At 44.2% G+C, this 25,699-nt stretch overlaps 1 protein-coding gene across 1 annotated transcript in view; it reads left to right on the plus strand.

The window, feature by feature from the left end:
* The window catches only part of CDRT1 (CMT1A duplicated region transcript 1), a 36,013-nt gene that overhangs the window by 2,465 nt on the left and 7,849 nt on the right, over nucleotides 1–25,699 (plus strand). Inside the window, exons 2-10 of the mRNA XM_008575908.1 lie at nucleotides 389–553; nucleotides 1,523–1,723; nucleotides 1,818–1,945; nucleotides 3,313–3,435; nucleotides 6,005–6,114; nucleotides 7,690–7,890; nucleotides 14,236–14,357; nucleotides 21,838–21,986; nucleotides 22,912–23,054. Of these exons, the coding sequence (XP_008574130.1) occupies nucleotides 389–553; nucleotides 1,523–1,723; nucleotides 1,818–1,945; nucleotides 3,313–3,435; nucleotides 6,005–6,114; nucleotides 7,690–7,890; nucleotides 14,236–14,357; nucleotides 21,838–21,986; nucleotides 22,912–23,054 (1,342 nt within the window). The remainder of the gene's footprint in view (nucleotides 1–388; nucleotides 554–1,522; nucleotides 1,724–1,817; nucleotides 1,946–3,312; nucleotides 3,436–6,004; nucleotides 6,115–7,689; nucleotides 7,891–14,235; nucleotides 14,358–21,837; nucleotides 21,987–22,911; nucleotides 23,055–25,699) is intronic.

Consider the following 25,699-nt stretch of genomic DNA (forward strand, 5'->3'; position numbering starts at 1 on the left):
TTTTTAAAAAAAAAAAAAAAAAAAAAAAAAAAAGAAAGTTAAAATTTCTAATTTGACTCAAGAGCAGTAATTCATATTACTGAAGAAAATTCAGCAAGAGCTTCAGAACAGCAGTCCTTCTTGCAGCTCCTGCCCAGGGCTCTCTCATTCTCCTTGTATATAGGGCTCTAATAAATTGTGCATATTAGGTGGGCTGGCAAAATCGAACTGGGGGCTTTCTGAGATTCTTGCATAGAAATTCAGAGGCTCCAGATAAAAACATACACAACTGCGCTGGTCCGTTTTGTGTACATTTAAAAGAAGCAAGAAAAAATAAAGTAATTTTTCTCCACCTTTTTCGCTACACACCTGGTTAAAAGCAACCTTTTCTTGGTCTTTTGTTCTTCAGGGCTTGATGAAGATTCCACCAATATGTTTTTTTTGCCTGAGAAAGATTACAACTCTGAGTCTGAGACCTCACATGTCTATTGGGCAGACAGAACCAGGCAAACAACCTTTTCTTTGTGCAAAGCCTCTGGAAATGAAAATGAGGGGGAAGAGGCATCTAAAACTGGCAAGTCAACTTTTACCAAGAAAGCCAATACACATGAGGTTGGGAAGTCCCAGGGGAGCTGGAGGAGCTGACAGGGCAGTAGCACCTGGGGGTGGTGATTTGGGGAACTAACATTTACTTAGCTCCTACAGTGTGCTGGGCTCTTTGATATGTGTTTCCTCATTTAATCCTCAGAGCTGGTGAGGGGAGAATCAAGGATTAAAATGGGTCAGTTTAGGCCCAAAGCCCATGTTTTCACCTGTCCACTGTGGTGCCTCCCAAGACACTCAGAATAGAAATCAGAAAGGAAACTATCAAGGGTTTCCTTTGACATCTTCCTCTGCCCAGGCCACAATCTGTCGTCTAGCTCCTGAGCTCTGGCACACTGAGCACCTCCAGAATAAATCACATGCCAGTGGCTATTTTTGCAGCACTGGATTTAGTCTTGAGGAGGAAACAAATGCAGTGGGGAATTTGGTTCCTGACCTCAAGGCTCTCCGAAGATGGTTTTGGAAGTAAGATACATACACAAAATCATTACAGGAAACAAAGCATAAGTTCTAAAACACTTTTTTATATGAAAAATTTCAAATTTCAGAAGTAGAACAGTATAATGACTACTCATGTAAGCATTGCCCAGCATCAACAATTATTAATATTTTATCGATCTTATTTCATTCATCGCTCTTTTCAAAACTTTTAAAAGTTTTTTTTTTGTTGGTGTCTTTTCAAGAAAATTCCAGACACAGTGCCATTTCAGACTGTAATACAACAGGCATCTCCTTGAGCTGAGAAACCTGAAAAGTATTGTGGGTTTGGATCAGGAGGTTCTATGTTCATGTGGCAGGAGACATGACAAAAATCCAGTGGCCTAAGGGTAGACGCTGATGAGCTTTATTTTGGGGGAGAGCTGTAGGCGAGAACTTGCTCTTGGCCTGGAGCTGCTACACAGGCAATTCAACCACGCACCTTTCTCTGGCTTCACTCTAGAGGGACAGAGGAAGAGTTCGCTCCAGGGTGTTTCTGAGATGAACAGGCTGTATTCTGGAAAAGCAGGAGCACCCAAACTGGAGTCTGATCCTTGCAATCTGTTGGTTGATCTGGATGAAGTCAGAGAACTGTCCTCTGGGTTCAGCAAATACCGGGACTTTATCCGTCACCTGCCCGTCCACCTCTCCAAGTACATTCTAAGTATGCTGGGGCGTGTTAGGGGACTTCTCAGACACTGCCCATCTTGGCCCAGTTCTGTGGTTTCTGGGTCCACCTTTTTTCCTTTTTTTCCCAGGAATGTTGGATAGAAACACCCTGAACAAGTGTGCCTCCGTGAGCCAGCACTGGGCTGCCCTGGCTCAGCAGGTCAAGATGGACTTGTCCATGCGTACCTTCATTCAGAACCAGATTGCCCTCTTGCAGGTACTTCCTGTCTGGGAGAAGCACGGCTGGAGACCAGCTTCATTTCCGTGTTGAGGCTGACCTGACCGTGAGCCTTTCAGTCTCCCTGGTAGGCCCTTAGCTGGCCTCCTGCTGCACACGTGCTCTTTTTAGGCTTCAGCAGTCACTTCCTTTTGGTCTGGACTCCCTGCCGATCACCCATTTACTCTCCCTTTGTCAGTGCATGTAGCAGGGACCGCCTGTATAGAAACCTCCCAGGAGTAGAGAGGCAGAGCCTTTCCAAAAACAAACAGGGAATTACCCCCCACCCCCCCACCCCACCTCCCAGGAGTCACACTGCAGCTTACACAATGACAAAACCATGAATATGTTTCCAGATCAGCCTCATATGGTACACAGTTTACAAGGCCACAGAATATATTTTTAGGTTAAATGCAGTTTTCTTCCTGATAGTAATCATCTCCAGTACTCAGTTTCTTGCCTGAAGCCTAACCCTAAACCACGGATCCTCCTCGGTAGCTTGGATTTTTTCTCAGCAGAGGAAGATGACGAACAAAAAAAAGCAGGCCACAGTGTGGAGACTACTGGCCATCTCTTGCTGGTCTCCTGCCAGCCCTTTGGTATTTGTCCCTCCTCGGTTCAGTCTGTACACACTGTTGGCACAACGGGCCAGCCTGGGCTGCTTTCCTAGCCAGGGCTCAGCCATCTTTCAGATTTTGCCAAGAACTAGTTTTTCCCTTCCTCCTGGAGAATAGCAACCGAGAGGGCTGGCCCGTGGCTCACTCGGGAGAGTGTGGTGCTGATAACACCAAGGCCCCAGGTTCGGATCCCATATAGGGATGGCTGGTTTGCTCACTGGCTGAGTGTGGTGCTGACAACACCAAGTCAAGGGTTAAGATCCCCTTACCGGTCATCTTTAAAAAAATAAAAATAAAAAAATAATCGTGGGATCTAAAAATCAATCAGCCACCATAAAATGATAGCAGCCGTGCTCAAGGAAGTGCAGACCAGGTGGGGGCTGGGGAGCCTGGGTTGGGGTCTGTATGGTTGGAAAACAGAGGTGGCAGGAAGTTCCCTGAATGCCAACTGCTGGGAGCTCAATGGGTGCCAGGCGGGTGGAATTCTGCTGGCTTCCTTCTTTGTATATTTTCTACAACTCGATTATCATTTTCATTTTTATAACAAGCCTATGTGGTTTTTCTTATGGGGAAAATGTCCATTTTGAAGGGAAAGAGGTGGGTCATCAGCTTTAAGATGAAGCCCCCCTCCCCCCTGCTGCCTCAGGACACCCTCAGGTGGCCACAGGCTCCCCCAAGCTTCCCAGACTTAGAAGGGGCCGCGCAGCTGGGTGGAACCGACCCTATCCCTGTGTTTTTTTTTTTTTCCAGGGCTCCTACATGAGGGGACTCGATCCTCATTATGCCAACAGGCTTTCTGTCCCAGTTCCTAAAATGGTAGATGACGGGAAGAACGTGTGTGTGAAAAATCAGAAGTTGAAACTGAGAACAAAGGTGGGTTCCAGTGACATCTGGGGCAAGAAGCTGTGAGTGTCATGTTCTCATTGGCCATTGAAGGCTGAGGTCCAGACTCAGTCCTCAAAGAAAGACATGGGATCATGGGAGGTGACATTCCCTATGGGAGACCGGAGTTGTTCTGTGTCACTGTTGACTTGCAAGTCACTTCCTCTCCTTAAACCTTGATTTCCTCACCTGTTGAATGAGTGGACTGATTAGGTTGTCCTCTTGGGCTTCTTCCTTCACGTCCCATGGCCATGCTCTATGTCCAGGCAGCAAGTCATGTCGTGGAGTGTTCAGAGGCCAGGAGCAGTGTCAGCTGTGGCTGGGGTTCTCCCCACCCTAGTGGTCCAAGCATGTCAAGTCTGCTGCTCAGCAACGAGGACACAAGGGGAGGGCCAGGGCCTGTCAAGCATGTCCAGGGCCTAGAAAGAACTCAGCTTCCTCATCTCGCACTTTCAGGCTCCTTCTGGTTAGAGGATAGAGGAAGAGAGTTCATTAACCGTAGACCTCCCCACCAGCTGGGTAGTAATGAAGAGAGTTAGTGGAAAACTCTGACTCTACGCTTTGCCTATCCAGACATGGTAGTTACTCCTAAAACCATGAGATTCCTGCCCCTCCTCTCTGCTCAAGGTCCTCCTATTTTGGAGTTTATTCAATTGGCCCAAAAAGGACACTTGACGAGGGGTGGTCTGATAGTAGCTTCCCGTAAGGAAGCAGTGGCACAAGTTAGAATTCGAGAACAGAAGCGTCCAGCGAGACCATCTAGCTCATATGTCTGTAGGGGCCAAACAGGTCACACAAAGGACGGCGGGACTGCGATGCACTGGAGAGCTCACTCCCCATCCGAAGGGGCAGCTGCTACTCAACTCCGGCTAATGACTGCCACAGGGGACGGTGGACCCTGACCTCCCAGCCCATCTGAGCCGTCAAGAGACAAGACAGAAATCTGAATCTGAATTATCGTGTAAAATGTTTTGCTTTTTAAACATGCTATAAAGGCCAAAGAAAGCACATCTGTGAATCTAATGTGCCTGCAGTTTTTCCTCTCCGAGCTGGTTCATTTACTCATTTTATAGATAAATAAACTGAGGCCTAGAGCGGTCAATCTCCCAGCCAGGTGAGCAACCGAAGCACAAGTTGAATGCAGACCTGCTCTTTCCACACCTATTGCTCTTTTATTTCTTTTGAAATAGCAACACTAAGCAGTTACAGGGTCTTGTAGGAAGAGGTGGAGGGGCGTGCCTCTGAGGGGTGGAACGGCAGTGAGTGCAGTGTGCCAGGCGCACAGCCTGCAGCTTTGGACACGTTATTCACTTGATTTTCACCACAGGTAGTGTGGAAATGAAGGATATGATGCTAGAAAACTTGCCCAAGGTCTCGTAGATGGTCAGTGGCAGACAGGGGATTTGAACCCAGCTCTTTTTCCTTCCACTGACTCCACCATGCAGCTTCTAGGGCTCACAAAACTTAGGAGATGAGCAAGGGCCAGGGAATTCCCACTGGGCCGGGAGAGGCCAGGGAAGCCTCATTTAATTCAAGCTGGAATACGGGAAGCTGCTTGGACACTGGAGGGGAGACAGGTTGGTGGATTCATTTGGGGACAGACTTCTAGGAGGCATCACTACTTGGTTAAAGATTAAGAAGGACAGTGAGTGGAGGAAAGAGGGCATCTAAGCAGGAGTGTAGGGGCATGGAGGAGAAGGCTGAGGTTTGGAAGGAGACTTTGAAGGAGATGTCCTCAGGAGGACTCAGATGCAAACATGATGCTGTGGTCTTCTTTGCTTTCATGACACACTCACCCTGCTTTTTCTTTCCTGCTAGCCTAGTGTGACTTGTTTCCTGCTATTCGAGAGTGGAGTGTGGCTGGGATGCAGAGTGGACCTGGGAGTCCAGTTCAGTCATTTATGCCAGAAGTTAGCATGTCTGGCCACACCATAGCTGCTCAAAGTGTGTGATGGATGGAAGGAAGGAAGGAAGGATTGGAAAGTGAAGAAAAGCACCCCGGTTGAGATGATAAAATTTGCTTCCCCTCCTTGAATCCCAGATCCCTCGTCTGTGAAATGATGAGAATACTTTGTGGGGCAAGTGATCTCTTTGTGAGGCAGCTGTAAGGACGAATAGAGGTTGTAGATGTATGAAAACTTTGAAACACGATCATAGAGCGTGCAGCAGTAGTCTCGCGTGTGGCTTACGTTCTCGTGCGTGTGCCTTGTGCTGTAGGCACGTGCAATACAGATGTGAAAATGAAAGCAGAACGGTCTGCCAAGGGCACCTGTGGTTTTACTTTGTGAGCACGCCCTTCCTGAGCTCATTTTTGGAAGAGCTGTGCTATCTGCAACATTTGGAATTCAGCCTTAAAAGTTCATGGAATCAGAGCACAAGGAAAATACAAAGAGGTGAAAGGAGAGTAAGGGCCCTTGACTCAGCATTTCTAACTAGTGTCTGCTCCTGGGCCCTTCCCTATCGCTGTGAAGCAGCCACAGCTTAGGGGAGATTCTAGGGGGCGTCTGGGACCCGGGGTAAAGTTGCCGACGTACTCTGACACCAAGTATTCCCTTGTCAGAATGACTACAACCTGTGGACTGCATACCAGAACCAGGAAACACAGCAGGTCCAGATGGAGGAGAGAAATGTTTTCTGTGGGACCTACAATATCCGCATTCTCTCTGACGTGTAGGTACTGGGTCAGAATCTAGATCTTCAGGGACCCTTGAATTACGCCCACTGGCATCTTAGGAATTGCCTGAGCCTTGTGTACTTGGACAGGCAATCTCCTCCTCACATCAAGCCCCAGCCCCAGGTCCCATGTGGACAACAGGTACTTGATTTTGCACCATTCTTGGCCTGGGTAGAGGACACTTTCCCCTTATAACTGTTGGGTATACTGATCAAAAACCTATTGCACAAATTCAATGCATGTAGTCTTTCCTTTTTGTTTTATTCTAATTTTACAAGTAATATATGCTTACTGGAAAAAAAAATCCTCCACATGCCAGAAAATGTATAGAGAAAAGCAAAGATCTCCTACAGTCTTGTCACCTAGAGATAACTACAGTTAATACTGATGTCTACCCCTTCTAGAATTTTTTCTTTGCACACACAGTACATATTTTAAATAGAAATGGGGTTATACTACACATATTTCTGTAACTTAATCCAGCAAAGCTCTGTGGATATCTTTCCATGATAAATATGAAAATGTATTTATAATAATTGCATAGTGTGACATTTTTATATGCCATAAGACGAAGGCCCTTTAATAATCAGGCTTCTGCCATAATTTAGGCCTAGGGCTTCATTCTTTATTCACAAGGTTTTGCAAAGGCCATCTCTACCTTATTTTGTCCAGGAATCTTATTAACAAATTGCATCTTGAGAATAGACCATTCAGTATGGGGAAGACACAGCAGATAGCGAAAAGGCAGAGTTGGTTTTTATGCATGCTGTGACTGCTGTTTTGAACAGGTGATGTCTGGTTGAACTCTAGATATGACAAATGAGGAGAAAAATATCAACAATCGCTCCTCATATTTAGAGTGACTGTGCATCCCTGCTGATTGGAACAATCCCACTTTACTCTGTGGTCCTAGTGTAGTTAATCACAGTGTCCCCTTTCACAATAAAAAATATTTTCATTTGGATGATAAATTATTTGGTCATCCTTCTTATATTTTACCTATTTGCTAATAATCCTATGATTGGAAAATTAATTCAACTCCCTTGGTTTTATTAAACTATAAGCTCATCGTGAGCCAGGTCCATATCTTAACCATCTTTGTATTTCCCATGGTATCTACCAGCACAGAACTGTGAACCTAATACTGTATGTGCTCGTTGAATATTGGTTAAGAAAAAAGAAAAGACATGTAGTGTGTGTAGGGCTTCCCAACTGTGCTCCTCTGAGGTTTTCCATGATAAAAAGGTTTCCATGGTCAAAGAAGTTTGAAAAATGCCACAGACTCTATCCTTTCTCTTGGAGGTTTAGCATACATTAGCAGAGTTTTAAAAAATAATTTGCCTTGTTCTTTAGGTTTTAAATCTACCTGAAATGGATTTGTGTCATGGTATGAAGTAGGGATCCATCAGGGCCTGTTAATACTTGACCTTGCCTGTGCCGCCTCCCCAGCTGAGAGGCCCCACACCTTCCATTACACCAGTGCTGCAGGCAAAAGTCACGGTGCTAAGTTCCAGGGAGGACATTAACTCTTCTTTCATGGATAATCCTCCCCTCCACCCCTGGCTACTCAGGTGGGACCAAAACAGAGTCATCCACTATTCTGGAGGAAATTTGGTGGCTGTGTCCTCTAATCGGAATATCTATCTTCTGGATATCACACAAATAAAGGAAGTCCCCGTCAAGTTCCGAGGCCACGCTGGGAGTATCCGGGCCCTCTTCTTGTGTGAGGAGGAGAGCTTTCTCCTAAGTGGGAGTTTCGACCTAAGTATCAGGTGAGCCATCCAAGGAGGTCGTGGTCCCCATCCCACATGGGGCCTAAAGGCAGCTCGTGGAAAGCACACATGCTTTTTCCTTTTTGTATTTATTGAAATATATCCTAAGTGACCCTGACTTCTAGAACACCCATGACTTCTTTTGTTTTTGGTTTTTAATAATGTAAAAGCCAAGAATTTACATATTGTTTAAACTTTGAATGAGATAGAGTTTCAGCTGCATTTTCTAGTTGATGACTGTAAATCAGAAAAAGTTTCTTGTTTTTGCATTCTTAGATGAAGACATAATTTATATTTCTTTTTATAGATACCTTCAGGGGAAAGTAGATTTTTTGTGAGTATGAAATATAGTATGAAAGCAAAACAGTGCTAAAAGTGTATACATACATACATTTTTAAACAGTATAATAAACACCCATGTGCCCACTACTCAGTCCAAGAAATAGAACATTACCATGCCCCAAACCCCCTCTGTGCCCTTATCTTATCACCTCTTACTTCCTCCCAACGAGAGGTAATGTTATCCTAAGTTTTATACTAATTATTTCCTTGTATTTCTTTATAGTTTTTGCTTCCTGCTTATATATCTCCAAATATATTACTTTTGCCTATTCTTAAAATTAACATAAACGGAATTTTATCTTAAAAATTCATTAGTACTTGATTCCTACAGTGAACTATGTTTTTGAGATATATTCATATGATGTAGATAGCAATAATTAATTTTTCACTGAGAAACAGTCTTTTATGAGATGAATGTATTGTAACTCACTCATTTATTCTTCTGTTGATGGACATTTGCATTATTTCTAGTTTTTATTTTTCTCAATGAATCCCGCTGTAGATGGTCCTTGGATGTGTCACCTGGTGCCCATGAGCATGAGTTTTCTGTAAGGTACATTCTTAACAGGGGAATTTGTAGGTAGCAGTACTAAACTGTTTTTCAAAGTGGTTGTATTAATTTACATTCCCATCAGGGGTATGGGAATATTCCTTCTTATAAATGCTCACCAATGCTTAGTATTGTCAGACTTGAACATTCTTGCCAACCTGATGGGTATTAAGTAAACCTTCACTGGGGTTTTATTTTTAACTTCTGTGATTACTAATGAGGTTGAGCATGTTTTTATATGTGTATTAGTAAGCGTACTCCAGAGAAACAGGCACAGTAGGATGTGTATATACATGGAAAGAGATTTATTGTAAGAGATTGGCTTGTAGGATTACAGAGGCTGGCAAGTCCAGAACCTGCAGCGTGGGTGGCAGTGGCAGCCTGGGCAGGCTGGTGGAGACCCTGAGAGCAGAAGGCGCCCCTCACCTGTCTGCTGAAGTCCCTCTCCCTAGTGGGTGCCAGCATTTTTGTTCTTTTCAGACCTTCAACCGATTGGATGAGGTCTGTTCACATTATAGAAGGCAATCTGCTTTACTCAGAGCCCACCAGTTTAAACGTTAATCTTATCCTAAAACACCCTCCAAGTTAGCATGTAAAATTAACCATCACACTATGTTTTGGAGCCATTTGTGCTTCCTCTTCTATGAAATTCCTGTTCAGATCTGTTTTTTTTTTTGGACTGTTTTTATGTTGATTTATTTATCCCCCTTTTTTTTTTGATTCATAAGAGTTCTTTGTAATTTCTGGATACTAATTCTTTGTTTATTTTTGTTGTAAATCTCTTCTTCCAATTTAAAACTCGTCTTTTCACTGTCTGTGTTATCTTTCGATGAACAGAACTTTTTAACTTTTGTATAGTAGTACTAATGGTTAACATCTCTTTGGCATGTTTAAGATTCCTTCCCTGCCTTAAAATCATGAAGACAGTTTCCAGTGGTGTCTTTTTTAAGGTTTTTATTTTTTATTTTAGTTTGGCTTTTCATCTTTAGGTCTTAGGTCTACCTGAAACTGACTTTTGTTATGGCGTGAGGTAGGAGTCTAGTTCCTTTTTTGTCCCTTCTCCTTATTTGGATATCCAGTTATGTCAGCACCATTTTGGAAAAGACTATCTTTTCTCCATTGGACTGCAGTGCTGGCTTCCTCATAAGACAAGTGTCTGCATGTTTCTGTTTCTGGGTTCTCTATTCTGTTTCACTTGTCTGTTTGGCCATCCTTGGACAATACTATGGTGTCTTAATTACTTTAGTTTTTTTAGTATGTATCTGACAGGGCAAGTCCCCCACCTCATTCATCTTTGTCAGAGGGTTTTGGCTATTCTTGGACCTGGACACGTCCATCTAAATCCTTCAGTTTGGTTTTATTCTTTCTCAAACTGCACGTGCAGAGGATTGAGCTAATTGCACTTCTCAGTTCATGCCATATTATTACTGTTGGTATGTACAAGGCTTTATTCCTATTTCATTTATCTATTTATTTGTTCTGTTTTATCTCTGTTCTATTCTCTTCTCCCCATGGACTACCAACTAACCTTTCTTAATGTATCTTTTATTTATATATGCTCTTTCAAAATGTGTATTGATGTGTTTTGTACATGTATTATAATTTGCATCCATGGTATTATGTTAAAGTTCTCTTGGTTTCTAGCTTTTGCACCCCATTCTTTGCTTTTAGTAGTACTCCAAGGTCTGTGTATACATTTTACCTACTTGCTTCTCTAGTGATGGACACTAGGTTGCCTCCAAATAATGCTGCATTGAACATTTTTATGTAGGTCCTTTCATGGACATTGTGGTTTATCTTAGGGATATGTACCGAGCAGTGAACTTGCTGAGACACAGGGCAGGCAGCATCTAATTTTACTAAGAAGTACCAAACTGAAGTCCAGAGTGACTGAACGGGGCTACACTCTCACCAGCAGAGCTCTTCTGTCTCTGCTTCCCTACCAACGTCGAGCATCATCCAGCTTTCACATTTTTGCCAGGTGAATATGCATAAAACCATTTCCATATGGATTATTCTGGTTACTAATGGATTTGCTTATTTTTTTGTGGCTTTTTAAGTTGCCTGATTATGTCCTTTGCCCACTTTTCTGTTGGGGCTACTCTCATTTTCCTATTGATTTGCAGTTCCTTGTATTTCCTTCTAGATGTAGTCCTTAGTCCCTTGTCAATTTAAAAATTTCACATAGCTCCTATTTTTTTAATCTATTAACTTTGTTCATAGTGTCCTTTCTTGAACAAAAATTCTTAATATTGATGTAATAAAATTTATTGGTTTATCAAGTTTTAAAACTTTTTTTGGCCTCATGTCTGAGGCTCGTCTCACTTTTATGTTGCAGAGATATTTTTCCAAAATTTCTTTTAGTAACTTCAGTTTTACCTTCGCCATTCAGTTCTTTAATCCACTTGCAGTTCAACTTTGTACGTAGTGTTAGGTAGGGTGTCCATTTCATTATTTCTTTTTAAATTAAGTGAGCAGTTTCCCCCTACAGCAACTGCTAGCTGAGCTGTGGTTTGTGGCGCCACCTTTATCACATGGTAACTTCCCATACATGCGTGAGAATACCTCTGAGCTCTCTCTTCTAGTCCATGGGTCTGGTGTTCTGTTCTTGCATCAAAACCACCCTATTTTAAAAATTTTGATTTGTTTTGTTTTTAGCTATGCATTTGGAGAATGTTCTAATATACCACGGTGGGGCAAGTCCTACTCCTCATTTTTCTTTTTTATGTAACAGATATGGTATGTCTGTTTTGAGTTGGAATATGTTTACTGGCTTTTTAAAAAACCCAAGTTGACTTTTGATTGGGGTTGCATTGAATTTACAGATTAATTTGGGGAACACATTTATTTAAATCATCTTTGTTCTTTCTTAGAGCTTTACAGTTTTCTTTATAAAAGTCATGTGTATTCTTATGTAATGTCTATAAATGTTATAGTTTTCTTGCTATTGTGAAGGTATTTTTGTTTATATTTTTAAATTGGTTATTGCTGGTATAGAAAAATGCTATTGATTTTTGTAGGTTAATCTTGTGTTTGGCAACCTTGTAAACTTTCTTACTAGTTTAAAAGTATGCATGTTGATTATTTTTATATGTTGGTGATCTTATCAACTGCAAATAGTGACAGTATTTTATCTTCTTTTCTCATGTTAGATCACTTTTTTCTTTTTCTTTCCTCGTAACTTTGCCTAGGCCTTCCAGTGCCGTGGTAAGCAGTAGTAGTGGAGAGGTGACTCTGTCTGGCTCCCCTTCTTGGAGGGAACACATCTACGCTTTCTTCATTAAGCATGATGTTCACCGTTATGACTTTGGTTTATAAGTTTAACCAAGTCAAGGAAGTTCCTTCTCTTCCTATTTTTCTAAAAGTGTTTATCAAATACTTATTCCTGCATAAATTAGGAAAACCAGCCTGGTCCCATGGACTGCCATGTTGCTAGAAACGGAAATTCAAAAGCTGCTTTCTGTCAGATGACTGGACATCATTCAGTGCACTGTGGCTGCACTGCAGGCTCTGACACCCTGGCAAGGCATTGGTAGGTCTGGAGGACCTTTGGGAAAATTAGAAGAAAAAGCTTAACGTATTCAAAAAAACCCCCCGAAGAAACACTTATTCATCATTTATTGTATGTCAAACCTCCCAGTAACTCTATGAGGTAAGTACCACTAGTATCCCCAATTTACAAATGAAGAAACTGAGGTACAGAGTGGTTCAGTAACTTACCCAAGATTGCACAGCTAGCAAGTGATAGACCTGGGGTTGGACCTCAGGCAACCTGGCTGCAGAGTTCATTATCTTAACATTATACTTTGTCCTGTCACAAAAGCAATCTGGCTCAAGTGGAAGTCTGTATCAACAACAGTTGAGAGACATCAGGCAAGTTTTTTATTAAAAACCAGTGTGACTCATACATATTTGTTGCACTTTCTTTGTCACCTCTCTCTCTCTCTGGGTGATGGAGACGCAAAGGATTACTCAAAGCCCATTTCTTCTGAGCAGTAAGAAGCCCCGAAGGGGTTAATTTTCCAGGATCCCTCAAGAAAGAGGCATTCCTTCTGGAAAAATAACACTGGACTGGGGTCTTCTCCCAGTATTTATTCTCTAGGCCAGAAAGTTACAGAAAAGGAACATAGGTGGAGTTATGGCTAAGTATAGTTTAACAATAGAAGCTGGTAACATCAGTGAAATAACAAAGTGACATTCCATAATGCAATTTGCAAAAGGTGAAGTTAATCCACCAACAAAAGCTTGTTCTTAGCAAATACTGTCTTTTCCTACAGGAATTTCCTCAGTATGCTTACATAGCAGTCAAGTAACTTTAGGTTAACCTGCACCAAGGATGTCTGTCCTTGAGCCAGCAATTTTGCTGTGTTACAATTCTTTATCTACAACAGACACTTTAGCCTGGGGACAGTTTCCTGACTTTTGCAAGCTTAACATTTCTGTATGTTATTTTAAAAAGTTAGATTATACCTGAAACTAAAGGTCTTTGGAAGCTAGGCCCTGTGAAACACATTTGCTTTATAAATGTTAGTATATTCCACACATATTCTCATATATTTCTTAGATATGCTTTAGATGTATATAAAATATTTTAGATCTAAGTGACTATGGTATTCTGTTGCTTTGTTTGAAGATCAGCTCTTACCACTGAATCAGTGTCATGAATTCTAAGCTTAGTGGTCAATCCCAGGACACTTCCACCTAAAACCAGCTAATATTTATCAAGCATTTTCTGATGTTAGTCACTGTTGTAATGTTGCATGCATTAGAGCAGGATTTCTTTTTTTTTTTTTTTTTTTTGTCCTTTTTGAGACCGGCCGCACTGCGCACAGCCAGTGAGCGCTGTGAGCGCACCGGTCATCCCTATATAGAATCCAAACCCACGGCTGGAGCGCTGCCGCGCTCCCAGCGCCACACCCTCCCGAGTGCGCCACGGGCTCGGCCCTAGAGCAGGATTTCTAAACCTTGGCATTAACGACATTGGGGGCTGGAAAATTCTTCATGGGGGGAGGGGTGTCCTGTGCATTTTGGATGTTTAGCAGCATCTTTGGATTCTAACCACTAGATGCCGGTATCACGTCCTTCCCCACTTGTGACCACCAGAAATGTCTCCAGACATTTCCAGATGTCCACTGGGGCTAGAATCACCCTTGGTTGACAATCACTATATTAGTGAGTTTAATTCTTCGCAAAAACCTTGTGAGGTAACTACTGTTGTATGTTTCCATTTTATCAGTGAGAAAATGAAGCTTACATAGAAATTAAGTGACTTTCCCAAAGTTATACCAAATAGGTGCTGTAACTGGATTCAAATCCAGGCCTCTGACTCTAAGCTTAACCATGAAACTCTTCTGCCCTCCAACTAGCTATTGATCTGAAGGAGCTCTATACACTATGATCCTTTGCGTCCTCAGAAAATCACATAAACGTTCTTTTTGGCCTGATTCCTGCAGATACTGGGATCTGAAAAGTGGGGCTTGCACACGAATCTTCAGTGGCCACCAGGGGACGGTCACTTGCTTGGATTTATATAAGAAGAGGCTTGTATCTGGAGCAAAAGATTGCCAGGTGAAAGGTGAGAAAGAAATACCTTAAATTTTTGAAGTTTCTGCAAATCCATGTGTTAAGAAAAATGTTTTTTTTTTCCCAATTTCTATGGGTAGTTATTTATTCTTTTATTCATCCATCCATGCCTCCATCTGTACATATCTATATCCATCAGTCCATCCACTCAACAACTATTTTTTGGTATTTACAATATGCCAGACACTGTGCTAGGTGTTGGGGAGTAAAAAAAATGGTCATGATATGGCCCTTTAGATATGGCTTTTTGTTTCATTGAGAGGTCACAGTCTCCTAATGAAAGCAGATATATAAATATGTAATGGTGATATAATAAATACATGAACAATAGCTGCCATTTTTTGAGTACCAACTTTAAGACGGCACTGTAATAGGTGCTTTACATATATTACCTTATCAAGAATCCCATGAGGTGGATGCAGATGAGGAATCCAAAATTTAGAGAGAAAAACAACTTGCCACAAATCAAAGCTAAGTGGTAGAGGGGTATTTGAACCCAAGCCTGTCTGGCTCTAAATCATGTGCTCCTATCACATGTGGAGTTCTAAGGGACCACAGAAATAAGAGTAAATTGGGAAAACTCCGCAGGCACGGTGCTACTGGAGCGTGGTCTTGAGGATGAGCAGTTTTACAGGAGAGGAAGAGCACAGGAGATGCACAGAAGGATGCAGAAAACGGTGCGTTCAGGGCATTTCCTGTTGTGTGGTGTGGCTGGACAGCAGTGTGTGGCGTTGGAGACAAGGCTGGTAAATTCATTTGGGGCCAGATTATAAAGGGCCTTCTGCATCATGGTACAAGAGTGAAATTTATCCTACAGGACACGGGAAACCATACGTGCATATTAAGCTGGGATTGTTATAATCAAATGTGTGTTTTAGAAAGATAACTCTAGCAATAATTTGGAAGAAGAATTCAGAAAGGGGTGATTATGTGAAGATAGGGGACAAGTAAAGAAACTATCCAGAGAACTGCCATAGTGTCTTCAGAATACCTGAGAACAAGCCAGTGTGAAGAAACTCGGATGGATGTGATTTGCATTCGGTGGCCCAGAGTGAAGGGAAGTCTCTAGAGGGAGAATTGGCAGGACTTACACCGACTAGATATGAAAAATGAGGAAGACAGAGGAGCCACATAGAGGAAGATAAGGCCCGAGTTTTTTTTTTTTTTTTTAACTCAGGCCACTGGGTGTATGGAAATACCCTTAATGGAAATAGGGACTACAGGGGAAGAGCAGGGCAGGGTGAGAAATGGGGAGGAGGTCACGGGTTCAGTTTTGGATGTGTTGATTGTGGTAGGCGAATAATAGCCAATCAAAGATGTTTACATCCTGATCCTCAGAATCTGTGACTATATCACCTTGCATGACAAAAGGGACTTTGCTGATGTGATTAAGTTGAGGACCTTAAAAAGGGGAGATTATTATCGGGTGGGCACAATGTAATCACATGGGTCCTTAAAAACAGATCAACTTTCTTAGCTGTGAAAAAAGGGAGATGTGAGTATGGAAGATAATAAATTTTTGTCATCACAGCAGTCACAGAAAGCTAATCTATTGAGGATTAGATTCCTGAGGACACCCAAGTGAGAATACGCAGGAGGCAGATGCAGCTGTGGATATACTGATCTGGGGCTCCACGTAGGTAGATTTGGTAGTTGTCAGTTTTAATGAAAGGCGGAAGTTCGAGGTGTGGGTGAGATTCCCCCAGAAAAGCAGGAGGAAAGACTGAAAAGAGAGGCAAGAACCTGGGAAACCACAGCATGTTAGTGGCAAGTGGAGGAGAAAGATATGGGAAAGGGAGTGGGGAATGTTACAGAAGCAAACACACAGACCTGCTTACTCTACCTCCTCACCCTCCTCAACCTGACCAAGTATCTCATTGCCACAGTCGCTTTGAGGAGTGCAGCAGAAAGGGTGAAAACCATCCAAGTGAGCATTTGAAGATGGAAAGGCAGCCAAGGCCTCCAAACCAGCTGTGAGAGTCTGGTGAACCACCAGTGGTGGGACTGGGGAGAGGGGAGTTAGGCCCTCGTCTCAGGCATAAAATTTAAGGTGCCACCAAAAAACCAAACCAAAACCAAACCCCAAACACAAAAAACCCTCACTGATCAAGATATATATTTCACTGTGCTGTGGATTGAATGTCCCCACTTCAAGTAACTGAAGCTTAAGTTGGGTCCCTCAAAGTTCCAGGTATTGGAAACTTGGCCCCCACTGTGATAGTGTTGAAAGGGTGGGAAATCCTATTATGATTATTGAAAGGTGGGGCCTTGAAGAGATGATTAGATTGTAGTACCATTCTCCAATGAATGGGTTAATAATGGGGGTCAGGGGATGGTTCTGAGGGCTTTAAAAGGAGAACACATGAGAGTCTCTCTCTCTCTCTCTGCTCCACCATTTCTGCCATGTGAGATCCCTGCATTACTATTAAGCTACCACCAAAGAAGACCTTCACTAGATGTGTTCCCTAGACTTTGGATTCCCAGCCCCGAAAACTATAAGCAATACACTTCATTTTCTTATAAATGACCCAGTTCCTGGTATTTTGTTATAAGCAACAAAATGGATTAATACAGAAAATTGGTATCAGGAGTGGGGTGTTGCTTACAACAAATACTTGAAAATGTGGAAACAGCTTTGGAACTGGTTATTGAAGAGAGGCTGGAGGAAGTTGAGGAACAGGCTAGAAGAAGCCTAGATGCTGGTGAAAGTTTAGAAGACAAGAAAACCAGGGAAAGTTTGGAATGTTTTAGAAACTGGTTAAATGGTGGTGATCAGAATGCTTGTGGAAATATGGACTGTACAGGCCATTCTAAGGAAGTCTCAGATGGAAATAAAAAGGAGTTTATTGGAAACTGGAGTGAAGATCATCCATGCTATGAACTGGCAAAGAACCTGGCTGCATTCTGTTCATGCCCCAAAGTTTTATGGAATGTGGAACTTAAAGATGCTGAAACAGGGTATTTGGCAAAAGAAGTTTCTAAGCAGCAAAACATTCAGGAAGCTGCATGGCTACTTGCAACAGCCTATGCTGAGTCATGGAAGAAAATGCATGATATAAAGCCAGAATGTATAATTAAAAGGGAAGTACAGCATAAAGATTTGGAAAATTTGCAGCCTGGCCATGTGGTAGAGAAGCAGAGAATATTTTTAGGAGAAAAATGCAGTGGTGCTAAGATTATTATTAAAAAAGAAAGGGATTATTGAGGGAAGGGGAAAAAGGCCCTGAAGGCATTGCAGAAGGCTTTGGGGCCAGCCCTTCCATATAGGCCCAGAGACCTAGAGAGACAGAATGGTATCGGGGAACAGGCCTGAGGCGCCCCCCACAAACACTGCCCAGGTCCTCCTCAGGAAGCTGCTTCCAACAGCAGCACCCCAGCTGCTTTGGCTGTTCCAGGCATGGCTAAATTGGCCTCAGGTGTGGCTGGATTCAAAATTTTGGAAGATACAAGCTGGAAGCCTTGGCAGCATCCACGAGGTGTTAAGTTTGCAGTTTCACAGAATGCCAGAGCTGGGAAGGCATGGGAGTCTCCATCCCGATGTCAAAGAATGTATGGAAAAGCCTGGGGACCCAGGAAAAGATCTGTTGCAGGGCAGATTCACTGCATAAAGTCTTCACTAGAACAATCCCAAGGGGAAATGTGGGATTGGAGTTATAGCAGAGAAATCCCAACAGTGCCATGTCTAGTGGAGTCATGAGAACGGGGCCTCCGTGGAGACCCCAGAATTATGGAGCTACCAGCGTGCAATGCCACCATGCAAGAGCTAAAACATCACCTCAGACCAGGAAAACTATAGAAGTGGAGCTGCCCAAGGACTTGGGGACCCAACCCCCACACTAGCATGCAGAAGACATTGAACATGGACTCAAGGTATAAGATTTGCCAGCTTTGAGATTTAATACCTGCCCTACTGGGTTTCAGACTTGTTTGGGACCTGTTACCCCTTTCTTTTGGCCTATTTCTCCCTTTTTGAATGGGAATATGTACCCTATATTTGTCCCACCATTCTATCTTGGCAGTTGATAACTTGTTTTAAACTCATAGATAGGACTCCGAATTTTGGACTTTTCAGTTGAAACAAGTGAAGACTTTGGGGATGAAATGAATGTATTTGTGTGGGAAAAGGACATGAGTTTTGGGGGGCCAGGGCAGAATGCTATGGATTGAATGTCCCCCCAAACTCATTGAAGCTTAAATTGAGTCCCCCAAAATTCCAGGTATTGGAAACTTGGCCTCCACTGTGACAGTGTTGAGAGGGTGGGAAATCCTATTATGGTAATTGAAAGGTGGGACCTTGAAGAGGTGATTAGATTGTAGGACTATGCTGTGTGAATGGAATAAAAATGGTGGTCATAGGCATGGTTCTGAGGGCTTTAAAAGGAGAGCACGTGAGAGTCTCTTTGCTCTGCCATTTCTGCCATGTGAGACCCCTGCATTGCTGTAAAGCCATCACCAAAGAATATCTTCACCAGAAGTGTTCCCTGGACTTTGGTTTTCCAGGCTCCAAAACTGTAAGCAATAAATTCCATTTTCTTATAAAACACCCAGTTCCAGGTATTTGGTTATAAGCAACAGAAACGGACTAATACACAATGCAGTATTTTAAAAGGCAGAATTAATGCACAAAATCCACAATGAACAAAATATCAAAATCTCTCTAGCTTCATTTTACTCCTGATCCTGGCCACCAGCCTGCCTATGTCCCATGGGCTCTTCCCACCTGCCTGGTCTACCAAAACAGAATGAATGAGGCTATTAGAGACCCGAAGGGTAACCCTCTGCTTTCAAAATTCTTTATACCAGGTTACCTTACCACTTGTCATTCATCTTTCAGTTTTCCCATTGGCAATTTTATAAATAGGCCAAGATAAACACAAAAAAAATAAATTAAGAAAAAAGCATGCTTACATAGTTAGGGTTAACCTAGCATAAATGATTCAGAGCATGGCTCTGGATCTAGATTCCCTGGGTTCACATCCCGGCTCTACTGTTCACCACCTGCATGACCTTGAGCAGGTTACTGAACCTCCCTATGCCTCAGTTTCCTCATTAGTACAGTGGGGAATGATAATGGTACCTACCTTGTGAAGACGAGTTAATACATGTCAAGCACTGTGAGTGGCTCCTGGCTCGTTGCTAGTGCTGTGTATCAACTGTGGCTATGGTTTTGTCTTAGGCTACTTGTTCTGTTGCCTGAGCAAGAAGGTACTTTGGGGAACAATGAAGCAGACTTTGTTTTGTTTTTTTTTTAGAATTTACCAAATTTTGCTTTATGAATATTATTAATTACATTCTGTGATGTTGTTGTGGAGCAGTTGGGAGGGCGGAGGAGAGGGGGAAAGGGGAAGGAAATGGGATGGAAGAAGGAAGAAGGAGGAGGGGTGGGATTGAGGCCTGTGGCAACCCCCTCATTCCCACAGGGGAGACCAAGGGGTTTCCAGGGGTGGCTTGGTCATTGCCGGGCTGGGTGCAGAAGTCAGGGGCATAGGAAAAAGCCCTTGACCCCCACAACCCCAGCTCGGGAACCCGGGGCCCTTCTTGCTATGGCTCAGTGGTTGGCACTGAGCTAGTTTCACATGTTGGGGGGGGGGCGTGGCTGAGGCCCTTCGCCCCAGGCCCCCTACCATTCTGGCTGGGGAGAGCCTGGGCGATTCTTGTGGTGGATCTATGGTTGGCAGCTAGCTCAGTGGTAGGTTGCTGGGGTGGTTGTGCACATGTGGGGGGGTGTGGCTGAGACCCTCGGCCCCCACTGTTGGGACTGGTTGCCTGTATCTGGGGGCATGGTTGAGGCCCCTGGCCCTCCCCCCTTTCTGGCTTGTTAGCCCAGGGGACTTCCAATCCTTCTAGGTGTTATAGGTGCTCTTTGGTGAAATGAGACCTTTACTAGTTAATATTAAACTTTGTCTCTGGTTGTGGTTATTTTGTGTTTTCTTTCAGTTCTGTGTTGGATTATTTGCTGTTCCCGCCACTTAAACTCTGCACTGGAATAATTTGTTGTCCTTTGCTTACTTCTAAAGTGGGGGAACTTCCTGTGGGGACCAGCACTTGAGCTCTGTCGTTGAGCTAAATTGTCGCTTTGCTGCCAGTTCCCCAGAGAAGGCTTTTTGTGTAGCTCAGGTTTTTATGGTTGACTTTATAGGTACTTTATAGGATCTCGTGAGATCTGGTGCACTTGGGTTGTGTAGAAACTCTAGTCTGGACCTGAGTCTTCTCATCAGACCGCACCCCATGCAATTCTATATTCCTGACCAGTCTCCACTGAGTGGGCCTATGCTTATTGGGGGAAGATCAGCTGTCCTTGCTGTGCCCCAGTGTTCCTCTGTGGGCCTATCTCCCCGACTGCCCATGCTCCAAACACGTCCCATGGGACGGGCTATATGCCAGTCCCTTGCGTTGACTCACCGGCCTCTGAGTGGCTCCTTTTTTTCAGTTGTTGTGGCTCTTTGTTCCTATGTGGGTTCCCGTGAACTATTACTGGTCTTGCTGGCCTGGGGGCTACCAAGACCCTCTTCTCCCCTGCCGCCTCCAAGCAACTTTATCCGAAAGGCACAGCTGCGGCTTTTGCCAGATCCTGCTCCGTGCACTCAGCAGCTCCAGCCTGGAAGCAGCCAGGGCTTGAAACGGTCAGAGTGGTCCTTTCTTTCTCTCACTGTGGCTTCTCCAGCCTTCATGCACTCCATAGGTCTCTCCTCCTCTTCCTCTGAACTCTAGTGGCCCCAGCTTGGCTGTTGTTGCTTTTTAACAGTTGTAAACTGGTTGATTTGTGGGAGAGAGTGAGGCTGGGGACTGTCCATTCTGCTATCTTGACTGGAAGTCTGAAGCAGACTTTAATGTTTTGTTCCTGAATTTGTTGTCTCTACTTTCAACTTCTTCCCTTTAGGTCTGCTCTCCCACCCACCCATGTGCTTTCATCCCCACCCAATATCAACAGTACTCTAGACAGTTGCTCTAACACAGTTTATGTAGAAGCAGCATCAAAGCCACCCCAGCCATGACAATTCCTTTATAAAATCCAAAAGTCGGATTCAGAAATATTTACAAACGTGAGGAAGGGCAGACAACTTTCTTTTCTTTTGGGGACACAGGGTGTAGGTCAGGAAGATAGCCTCTGGGAGAAATGAGGACACTAAATCTATGCCATGATTTTCATGAAATCTCAATAGCAAGCACTTTTCAGGCTTGAGGATTAGGTTTATTGGAGATGAGCTGTCTAGCACTTGGACCCCAAGTCTAAGTTCCAGCTCAGAGCCAAGGTCTTTGGCATTTCCAGCTCTCCCAGGGACCCATGGTCAAGGAGCTCTGTGTTGTGGTTCCATGGAGCTGCTGGTGAGCCTGCCCTCCAGGGGTGCCAGGCCAGGTAAAGCCCTTCTGGGGTCTGACGTGATGGGCTTGGCTAGTCTTGGCTTCTGTGATGGGGAGTGGAAGTCTCCTGCAACCCTCCCCGACCCTCTCTCTCTACCTTTCCCTTTTAGTATGGGATTTAGACACAGGAAAGAGCCTGAAGACGTTTAAACACAAGGACCCCATCTTGGCCATCAAGACCAGTGACACATACATCGTGAGCAGCTGTGAGCGAGGGACAGTCAAAGTGTGGCACATTGCTATGGCCCAGCTGGTAAAGGTGAGAGGGCGGTGGGCTGGGGAGGGGTGCAGGGGCATGGTGCTGACTGGAGGAGACGGATGGTCTCCTTCATGTAGCTCCCCAGACCATCTTAGAGCAATTAAGTTACAGTTACCAACAAGCGTGGTCCTGAAGAGTGAGAGGGGAAGGTCTCAAAGGGGGGCATTCTGAGCCGATGGTCAGGGGCTCTACTGCCCACATTGGGTCCCACCCAATTGGTTGTCTTGGGGTTGGTGGAGGAAGGCTGCATTCTGACTCAGCACCATATATGGGTCTTGTGGCAGTGCAGTGCAGGTAAAGTGCCTTGTTCTCTTCTGGCATGGGGAGAGAACATTGGCTATCTTGAAAGTGATTAGATGTTCACAAAACAAGTTCTTGCTGGATTTGAACCCCCTGGCGTTGGTGGGTGGTAGTGAGCTATCATTTGCACCAGGAACACAGCATCACAGTGAAAAGCTGCTGGCTTGGCTTGTGGATTCTTTTCCCACCAATCTTGTCATTGTGGTCAAAGCAGCAGTTGCAGGCACAGGGATGCCCCAGGAGTCCTCTGGTCCTGGCAAGGAGCTGGGGATGGAGCACCTTACCCTTTGTCCCTCTGATATCAGAAGTCAGTGATTTCTGGCCCCCTCTGGTACTCCAGGAAGATGGGCCCTGCCCCAGCCACAGACCCACTAGGAGCAAGGCCCCTCGCGGATCACATTTCTCCTTAATTGGCGAGAAAGCTCTGGAGAGAGGGAGGCATGGATTCCACAGGCCGCCTTAGAGCAAAAGCAGGGCTTGGGTACATACCGAAGGAATGGCAGTCATGGGTTGGTGGAGCATGGCTTGGGGATCCATCTAGACAGGCCTCCAGCTTCGGCCCTTGGAGAAGTCATGGTCTGAGTTGAAGAGGGGCTGGTGACCACAGCGGCATCTTTTCCTGCAGACTCTCACTGGCCACGAGGGAGCCGTGAAGTGCCTGTTCTTTGACCAGTGGCATCTCCTCTCGGGAAGTAGCGACGGCCTCGTCATGGCCTGGAGCATGGTGGGCAAGTACGAGCGGTGTCTGATGGCCTTCAGGCATCCCAAGTAAGTGCCCCTGAAGCCTGGGCTGGCAAACGTGGTGTCCCTCCTTTCCCCGTCGTAGGCTAGATGGCGATCCTTGACAGATCAGTCCCTTCTACTCCTGCTGACCTCGGGTCCTTTCTCTTCCTCACCCATTCCTGCTTCCCTCCTTTGTCACTTGTCCCCCATTTTTCCTGCCACCCTCTGGCCATTCCCTCTCCCGCCCTCACTTGTTTCTCTTGGGAAGTAATTGTGCTAGATGTGGATTTTGAGAAGTTACTGAAATTTTATATTTATGACACACGTGATAAATTCATATCTGTCACCTACCAGACATACGGAATACTGTCAGAACCATCCTAAAGAATGCCAATTCTAGTGAACTTAAAATTCTTGGAATTGGTCTTTTATCCCAGGAAGCTTGGGCTCATGAAAGCTTAAAATGACCCATGAGCCAAAGGGTTAAAAATAACTAAGGGCTTAAGAAAGGGAGTTGACACTCAAGTCTGCGGGCTAGATTCTATTTCAGGACAGCAGATGTATTTCATTTACATTCCAGCTCAAATTTAATGCTGGTGGCAGCTTGGAGCCAATGAAGAAGTATTCTGAGGTCCTATCTGGGCTTGTTTGGAAAGGGTATTATGGCCAATTAATGATTCTGCCACGGTTACGAATTTTATAGGCTGCTCTGTGTTACTCCTCTGAGTGCATTATAAAAATTTTGAGGTAACTAAATGCTATCTTAATTGACTAAAAGAAGTAAGTGGATTTTCCAGGAGATTTATCAGGGGATGCTTGTTTAGTAAGTTATGGCCCTAGATTTCCTTATACCCTCACAGGAACCTTATAAGCAGGTACGTTAGTCTTGTGAAGGCAGAAGGAGATGTACATGTGTGTCCTCCCTGTCTGTGGGGTATAACTGCATTATTGACAGGTGGGCACCAGAAATGGCCTGTGTTCAGTGATTTATCCAATCCCCAGATAATTATCAATAAGCCTTCCAGCATGTCATCTGAATTATGAAGCTTTGATCTCAAGAGGTAGTCAAACTTTATGTCACCTGAAAATTGCAACTGTATGTTTTTAAAAACTTCCAAGCAGGATTCAGTAGGATTTAGTTAAGCTACTGGAAAATAATTTGTTCCCAGTAAATCCAGCAGTTTGGTCACCATTCCATCAATCAATCCATGAGCTTCTTGCTCCACCTCCGAGACCTTCTCAGACATCCGCCACTCCCCTCAATGACAGCCCCAACGTACCATTCATATTGGCTCTTGGTAACTTGCACGGGCACAGAAAAACCACAGACGTCTGCAGGACATGGTCAATGCTCTCCTTTGTAGCTCCTCTTCTCCTTACACAGCTGTAGTAGTGCTGCGTATATGTAGGTGCTCAGTAAGTGTTTTAGTTGATTGGTAATGAGAATAATTTGACAGATTAATTTTCTGGAGAGTTCTAATGATTGAGGATGACATAGGTAAGAAATTAGGTATCGTTACTGTCTCTCCTTCAATGGAAGGAGGGCTAGATCTCTCTCTCTCTCTGTCTCTCTCTCTCTCTCTCTGTCTCTCTCTCTGTCTCTGTCTCTCTCTCTCTGTGCCTGGCTGGTACAGGGACTGAACCTTGGACCTTGGTGTTATCACACCACACTCTAATCAACTGAGCTAAAGGATCTTCTTTCTGTTCTTTTGATGCAACATTTTTCCAACCAAAATTAAGATTTTTGCGTACAGTGTGGGAGAAAATGGATATGAGGGAAGAAATTCAGGAATGCAGAGTGGGGCTGATAGGAATGCTGATCTTTGAAAAAGCTTGTGTATTCTGTAGTATCTTTTAAGAAACCTTTATTCCTCGGGCCAGCCTGTGGCTCACTCGGTAGAGTGCGGTGCTGATAACACCAAGGCCACGGGTTCGGATCCCATATAGGGATGGCCGGTTCGCTCACTGGCTGAGCGTGGTGCTGACAACACCAAGTCGAGGGTTAAGATCCCCTTACCGGTCATCTTTTTAAAAAAAAAAAAAGAAAAAAAAAAGAAACCTTTATTCCTCAATGTCTTTTCTACATCTCAATTGTAATTAGTTTTCTGTTTGCAATTTTTAATTAAGACATAATTTGCATAACATAAACTTCACCACTTTAGTATACAATTTACTGGTTCTTAGTATATTCCTAAGGTTGTGCAGCCATCACTACTACCTAATTACATAACATTTCCATCAATCGGTAATAATGTCCCCTGTTTTATACCTGATTTTAGTAATTTGAGTCTTGTCTCTTATTTTCTTGGTCAAAGTAAAGATTTGTCAGTTGTCTAGCTAAAACCCTGGCAACCACTTAATTTAATTCTGACAGCAATCCCGTACTGACTGGTAACGGGATCGCAACCCTCAGTGTCGTGCCTGTACCGGGGCCGGCAATGGGATCGCAACCCTCGGTGTTGCGCCCACACCACGCCCAGCCAGTGAGTGGGAACCGGTCTCCGCATGGGATCCGAACCCTCGGCGGGAGCGCCACCGCGCTCCCAAGCGGCGTACTCTCCAGTGCCCGGCAACGGGATCGCAACCCTCGGTGTTGCGCCCACACCACGCCCAGCCAGTGAGTGGGAACCGGTCTCCACATGGGATCCGAACCCTCAGCGGGAGCGCCACCGCACTCTCAAGCGGCGCAC

Source organism: Galeopterus variegatus, unplaced genomic scaffold, assembly GCF_000696425.1.
Source record: "Galeopterus variegatus unplaced genomic scaffold, G_variegatus-3.0.2 Scaffold1255, whole genome shotgun sequence".
Classification (NCBI taxonomy): domain Eukaryota; kingdom Metazoa; phylum Chordata; class Mammalia; order Dermoptera; family Cynocephalidae; genus Galeopterus; species Galeopterus variegatus.